The 7,918-nt window shown below is 46.7% G+C and overlaps 1 protein-coding gene across 1 annotated transcript in view; it reads left to right on the plus strand.

Annotated features, from left to right (window-relative positions):
* Positions 1-1,827: 1,827 nt before the first annotated feature.
* Positions 1,828-7,918, plus strand: part of LOC108799970 (dachshund homolog 2-like) — a gene marked incomplete at its 3' end in the record, with an annotated part of 179,147 nt that continues 173,056 nt past the window's right edge. Inside the window, exon 1 of the mRNA XM_018571920.1 lies at positions 1,828-2,272. Coding sequence (XP_018427422.1) covers positions 1,875-2,272 — 398 coding nt within the window. The remainder of the gene's footprint in view (positions 2,273-7,918) is intronic.

A 7,918-nucleotide genomic window follows, 5' to 3' on the forward strand; every position in this document is an offset into this window, starting at 1 on the left:
CCCTATGTATGTTGTGCTGGATGCAGTTCATCCTCCGGATCCTCAGCCATTTCTTCTGCAGAAGAGTCGCTGGGTTAACCCTTGCAGTGCTGGGTATGGATGTGGAACGCTGGTCTTGCCCCTATAACTTGTTGCTGATTTAACTCCTGATGTACTGGGTGGTTTTTGTTCCCCAGATGCTAAGTTCTTTCTTGCACAAAAGATTTCGGGATCGACTCTTGTAGCGCTGGACATAATTAGGCCACTCCGCTCCCTCCTAGAGCTAAATTAACTATTGATGTGCTGGATGTTGTTTGTTCCCCAGATTATTCATCATTTTAATTTTGTACAAAAGGGGTGGCTAGATTAACTCTTGCACTGCTGGACATGATCAGAACACGTCTCCCCCATCCTGTACATTGCTTCTGGTTTAACCCTTGGTGTACTGGATGCGTTTTGTTCTCCAGATTCCTTCTTCGTGGAAGGTTTAACTCTTGCAGCGCCGGACACGATCAGAACACTTGCCTCTCTCCCGTAGGTGCTTTTCTGGTTTAACTCTTGCTGTTCCGGATGCTTTTCATTCTCTGATAACGTGTATCTGGTTTTAGATGCAGGCTGTAGATTGCTTTTGGTTTAACCCCTGATGTACTGGATGCTTTTTGTTCTCCGGATTCCAGGTTCTCTCTTGCGCGAAAGGTTCCGGATTAACTCTTGCAGTGCTGGACGTGATCAGAACACTTGCCTCTCTCCTGTAGATTTTTTCTCTGGTTTAACCCCTGTTGTGCTGGATACTTTTTGTTGTTTCGCCGATACAGTGTATCTGGATTTAAGTGCAGGCTGTAGATCGCTTCTTGTTTAACCCCTGATGTACCGGGCACTTCTTGTTCTCCAGATTCCAAGTTCTTTCTTGCGTGGAAGGTTTCAGATTAACTCTTGCAGTGCTGGACGTGATCAGAACACTTGCCTCTCTCCTGTCGATTTTGTATTTCTGGTTTAACCCCTACAGTGCTGGATACTTTTTGTTTGTTTTTTTCTGATACAGTGTATCCGGTTTTAGATGCAGGCTATATAGATTGCTTCTGGTTTAACCCCCGATGTCCCGGATTGCTTTTTGTTCTCCGGATTCCACGTGAAAGGTTTCCGGATTAACTCTTGCAGTGCTGGACATGATCAGAATGCTTATATCCTGCTCGTAGATTGCTTCTGGTTTAACCCCTGATGCATTTGTTCTCCGGATTCCACATGGAAGGTTTCTGGATTAACTCTTGCAGTGCTGAACAGGTTTTTTATCCTGCCTGTAGATTGGTTCTGGTTTAACCCCTGATGCACCTGATGCATTTGTTCTCCGGATTCCACATGGAAGGTTTCTGGATTAACTCTTGCAGTGCTCGACATGATCAGAAGGCTTTTATCCTGCTCGTAGATTGCTTCTGGTTTAACCCCTGGTGTACCTGATGCATTTGTTCTCCGGATTCCACATGGAAGGTTTCCGGATTAACTCTTGCAGTGCTGAACAGGTTTTTTTTTTATCCTGCCTGTAGATTGGTTCTGGTTTTACCCCTGTTGTCCCAGATGCTTTTCCTTGTTTCTCTGATACAATGTATCGGGATCTGGTTGCTGTATGTATCTCTCCAATCCTTCAGGACCGGATTAACCCCTCCAGCCCCGGGCAGTGCCATCCCTCTTGGTCTGCGGTGTGTGTGCGGAGCTGGAACACATGGTGTCCCAGTGGTTCGCGTAGAATGACAGAGCTGCGTCCCGCCCCTCCTCCGCCTCCCTCTCCAATCAGCTTCGGCCTCAGCCCCCAGGGGTGGCTGTGATTGGCCGGCTCCCGTGTCAGCTGTGCGGGTTCCCGACTCTGGCAAACACTTGGACGGAGTGACAGTGGCAGCAGGATGGCTGTGTCTACAGCTCCGTCCACGCCGGGCTCCCTGTCTCCCCGCCTGCTCACCAGCAGCACCACCTTCCCCGGGGCCCCGGGCAGCACGGGGGCCCCCAGCAGCGAGTGTCGCATGGTGGAGCTGCACGGGGTGAAGGTGGCTTCATTCATTTTGGAGGGTCAGGAGCTCATCTGCCTCCCGCAGGTCTTCGATCTCTTCCTCAAGCACCTGGTGGGGGGGCTGCACACCGTCTACACCAAGCTGAAGCGGCTGGACATCTCCCCGGTGGTCTGCACGGTGGAGCAGGTGCGGGTCCTGCGCGGGCTGGGGGCCATCCAACCCGGGGTCAACCGCTGCAAGCTCATCAGCCGCCGGGACTTCGAGACCCTCTACAACGACTGCACCAACGCCAGGTCAGTGCCTCTGTCAGCGCGATGTGCAAACTTGTCAGTGCGATGTGCAACCTTGTCAGCGCAATGTGCAACCTTGTCAGCGCTCCATACCTCTGTCAGCGCAATGTGCAACCTTGTCAGTGCCCCATGTCTTTGTCAGTGCCATGTGCAACTAATATGGTCAGTGCCCCATGCCTCTGTCAGTGCAATGTGCAACTAATATGGTCAGTGCAATGTGCAAATGTATGATCTGTACCTCATGCCTTTGTCTGTGCAATGTGCAACTGTATTGTTAGTGCCTCATGTCTCATGAGACCCTCTACAACGACTGCACCAACGCCAGGTCAGTGCCTCTGTCAGCGCAATGTGCAAACTTGTCAGTGCGATGTGCAAACTTGTCAGTGCGATGTGCAACCTTGTCAGTGCTCCATACCTCTGTCAGTGCAATGTGCAACTTTATGGTCAGTGCCTAATGCCTGTCAGTGCAGTGTGCAACTGTTTGGTCAGTGCCTCACGCCTCTGCCATTGCAATGTGCAATCTTGTCAGTGCCCAATGCCTCTGTCAAAGCAATGTGCAACTTTATTGTCCGTGCCTCTTTCCTCTGTCAATGCAATGTGCAACTTTATTGTCCGTGCCTCTTTCCTCTGTCAATGCAATGTGCAACTTTATGGTCTGTGCCCCATGCTTCTGTCAGTGCAGTGTGCGACTTTATGGCCAGTGCCTCATGCCTCTGTCTGTGCAATGTGCGACTTTATCATTCCTGCACCAGTGTCAGGTCAGTGCCTCAATGTATAACTTGACTTAATGTAACCTTGCTAGGTCAGTGACTTGTGCCTCACTCAGTGCAATGTGCAACTTTTATAAACTGCATAGGTGCCTCATTCCTCGCTGAGTTCCATGTGCAACTTTATAATAGGCAGTCTTGCTAGGTCAGTACCTCGAGCCTCATCGGGTGAAAGTGTAAACACAGAACTAGATCCAGATCATTGCACCGTGCCTCATGCAGTGTAACCTCGTCTGCCTCATATACTCTGTGCAATGTGCAACTTTACTACTACTGCATCCATGCGAGGTTCGTACATCATGCCGCACTTGGTTCAAAGTGCAACATTTTGTAATGCATTCAGTGCAACTTTCTATACTGCCGCCTTGCTTGGTTAGTGCCTCATACCTCTCTCAGGTGCATCTTTATAGTCTGCGCCATTGCCGGCACATGTGCCTCATGCCTCCCCCAGTGCAATGTGCAACTTTTTATACTGTACCAACAACAGGTCTGCGCCTCCTGCCTCTACCACATACAACAGGCTTGCTAGGTCAGTTCCTCGAGTCTTCCTGCATGTGTGCACCAACGGCAAGTCAGTGCTTCGTACCTCGCTGAGTGCGGTACCAGACCAAAAATGGGTGCCCTTTATATTATGTATGTAGACACCACTATGTGTACAACCCAAGTACAGATCAGTGCCCGGTGCCTCAGGGAGTGAAAGGTCAAACTTTTATATCCTGCCCAGCTCTGGTCCGGTGCCTCTCATCCCGCACATATGGCAGGTGAGCCCCCATAGGAAGTATACTTCTATATACTGCACCTGCATATGATGTATACTTCTATATACTGCACCTGCATATGATGTATACTTCTATATACTGCACCTGCATATGATGTATACTTCTATATACTGCACCCCCATAGGAAGTGTACTTCTATATACTGCACCCCCATAGGAAGTGTACTTCTATATACTGCTCCCCCATAGGCTGTATACTTCTATATACTGCACCCCATAGGATGTATACTTCTATATACTGCTCCCCCATAGGCTGTATACTTCTATATACTGCACCCCCATAGGATGTATACTTCTATATACTGCACCCCATAGGAAGTATACTTCTATATACTGCACCCCCATAGGATGTGTACTGCTATATACTGCACCTCCATAGGATGTATACTTCTATATACTGCACCCCCATAGGAAGTATACTTCTATATACTGCACCCCCATAGGATGTATACTTCTATATACTGCACCCCATAGGATGTATACTTCTATATACTGCTCCCACATAGGCTGTATACTTCTATATACTGCACCCCCATAGGAATTATACTTCTATATACTGCACCCCCATAGGATGTGTACTTCTATATACTGCACCTCCATAGGATGTATACTTCTATATACTGCACCCCCATAGGCTGTATACTTCTATATACTGCACCCCCATAGGCTGTATACTTCTATATACTGCTCCCCCATAGGCTGTATACTTCTATATACTGCACCCCCATATGATGTATACTTCTATATACTGCACCTCCATATGATGTATACTTCTATATACTGCACCCCCATAGGAAGTATACTTCTATATACTGCACCCCCATAGGATGTATACTTCTATATACTGCACCCCATAGGATGTATACTTCTATATACTGCTCCCACATAGGCTGTATACTTCTATATACTGCACCCCCATAGGAATTATACTTCTATATACTGCACCCCCATAGGATGTGTACTTCTATATACTGCACCCCCATAGGAAGTATACTTCTATATACTGCACCCCCGTATGATGTGTACTTCTATATACTGCACCCCCGTATGATGTGTACTTCTATATACTGCACCCCCGTATGATGTGTACTTCTATATACTGCACCCCCGTATGATGTGTACTTCTATATACTGCACAAATACCTCATCCATCAGAATATGTTTAATATTTGTATATACCACACTGCTGACAGGTCAGTGCCTCGGTGTGTATTGATATGCATCATACTCCCAGACACGGTACCAGTGTCAGGATGGAGAACATGATCAATGTACAGGACTCGGGTACCTTTCCTATGACATGCTATACTGATCCAGTGCTAGACAAGAGATAACCATGTACTGTGCCACAGCTGTATATACATTCTGCACCAACCCTGAGCCGGCACCTCATGCCTCACTATATAGGAGTGCTACATGCTGGCCATATACCACAACTGGCCACCTGTTATATACTGGGCTCATTATAATGTGTATTTATACCGCAGTCAGATGTCTGTTCTATACTGGGCTTATTCTTATTATTAATTAAATATATATATTTATCATGGCTGGTCACACTATATTATATATACTACAGATTGGCACCTGTTATATACTCGGTACATTTATAGTAAATATAGCAAAACTGGGCACTGTATATTCTATATACTACATCGGGGCACCTGTTCTGGGCACAATATATTTACAACTGCATGGTACCTCTTTTATATACCGGACTCAGTATAATATTTAACCCACTGCTGGGCACCGGTGCAATATATGTGTGGTATGTAGTGCCCTGTGCTGGGATGGAGCTCATTTCTCTCTCTGTACACAGTCTCTCATGTGCTAATATTATGAGTTTTTTTCCCCGTCATGTTTTGAAGAATGTATATGTGTTGTACCCTGTGCTGCGTCTGACATATGCTGTACCCTGTGCTGCATCTGACATACGTTGTACCCTGTGCTGCGTGCCTGACATACGTCGTGCCCCGTACTGCGTGCCTGACATACGTCGTGCGCTGTACTGCGTGCCTGACATACGTCGTGCGCTGTACTGCGTGCCTGACATACGTCGTGCCCCGTACTGTGTGCCTGACATACGTCGTACCCCGTACTGTGTGCCTGACATACGTCGTACCCCGTACTGTGTGCCTGACATACGTCGTGCCCTGTGCTGCGTGTCTGACATACGTCGTACCCTGTGCTGGGATTGTATGACTTGACCTGTACACACTGATGTCTCGGAGTGATTCCTGTTTGATGGGATATTTTTCACTCATACAATGTTCACCTCCCGGCCCCGTGTCTGTACATTGTGCCGCGCTCCGCCTCTACATGTCACCCCGACTTTAATTGGAATGTTTTATCAGGTCGGCGGCTGCCAGGCAGAGACGACTTTGCTGTATCCGGAGTGTTAGTGAATCTCATTGAAGATTATCATTCAGAAAAGTCCCCCATAGGAAGTATTCGCCGATGTTCCCCGGACGTCCTCTGCGTGGCTTCATTGCTATGGGAAGCGCTCCTGTAGCAGGTGATGAGAGGTAAATGCGTTGTACATGGGGTCAGCGAGCCACTGGCCACATGCTTACCTCGGGTCAGCGAGCCACTGGCCTGTCGCATGCTTACCTCGGGTCAGCGAGCCACTGGCCTGTCGCATGCTTACCTCGGGTCAGCGAGCCACTGGCCTGTCGCATGCTTACCTCGGGTCAGCGAGCCACTGGCCTGTCGCATGCTTACCTCGGGTCAGCGAGCCACTGGCCTGTCGCATGCTTACCTCGGGTCAGCGAGCCACTGGCCTGTCGCATGCTTACCTCGGGTCAGCGAGCCACTGGCCTGTCACATCTTTACCTCCATCTGCAGATTATCACCATAGCGCTCTACAAAGTTGAGATTCCCTTTCACCAGGTGAGACAATTCATTAAAAAAACTCCACGCCGGTGAAAGACGCATCATGGCACATTCACATATTCCGGCTGTGTGAATGAACATTTTAAAAGTGAACATTTTGGGCACGTTGAAACAATGTAGCAATCGTCTTTCGCGTTCTATGTTCTTTGCTGAGTACTCGGCGGTGGAAAAATCATCATTATTGCTCCATCTGTGTAAATCTCTATCAGCAACTTGCATGTATTTGGTAGCGCAGGACGACCCAGTGCTCCCGGGCGCTGCAGATAACTATTCAAAATGGCGACACCGGGCAGATTTTATATTACATTGCAACATTGATCAGAGATAAAAATCATGTATCACTTCATGATACCGGTGAACACAAGGTATCTCCCCGGGGGGGAGGGAACCTTTTATATCTTAGATATACAGTATAACCTCATGTATACCTTGTCATGTGTTGCCTGCCCTGCTGATTATACATCGTACGAGTGACACGTCTGTCTGTTTTCACCTGCTGTTGATATAAATGATTGTATAAAGAGCGCGTCTACCTCTGCCTGCTGGGAGATTGCAGACAAACCATCCATCAGCCGCTATATATACTCATCTTCATATACATAAGATTGATTTTTTTCCAGTGTGTGTGTGTGTGTGTGTGCATTAAGGAAAGCATCCGGTCTGCCAGAGAAAACCTTACTAATAATATCCGATGATGTTCACTTGTGAAACGCAGAACGCTTCCCTCATACAGCTCGTCTTAAGTACATTGCAATAAAAACAGACGAGGCAGAAGAGTGCCCAGTGCTCCATCCCATCGGCCATTTTATTTGTTTGTTTATTATTTATATTCCTTTTATTATTTATTTATATTTCTTTTTAATTTTTATTATAATTTTATTTTTTTTCCATTTTTGTTTACTTTTTTATTTAAATGAAGAATAATAATAAAAAAAAAAAATATATATATATATATATATATATATATTATTCATCCGGGTCACATGGTGTATCTGTAAAAAAATAAGTCCAGGCAATTGGACTTGCTGTATTTTTCTGGAAGACGTTTCACTGGACATCCGACCCGCTTTCTCAATTCAGAATGACTCGTACCAATTGAGAAAGCTGGTCGGATGTCCGGTGAAAAATACCGCAAGTCCAGTTGCCTTGACTAAGAGATATTCTATGTGTACAAAATCTGTTCGGTTATGAGATCATTGCGTGTTATTATCA

The sequence above is a fragment of the Nanorana parkeri genome, unplaced genomic scaffold (assembly GCF_000935625.1).
Source record: "Nanorana parkeri isolate BGI_ZX_2015 unplaced genomic scaffold, ASM93562v1 scaffold1866, whole genome shotgun sequence".
Taxonomy (NCBI): Eukaryota; Metazoa; Chordata; class Amphibia; order Anura; family Dicroglossidae; genus Nanorana; species Nanorana parkeri.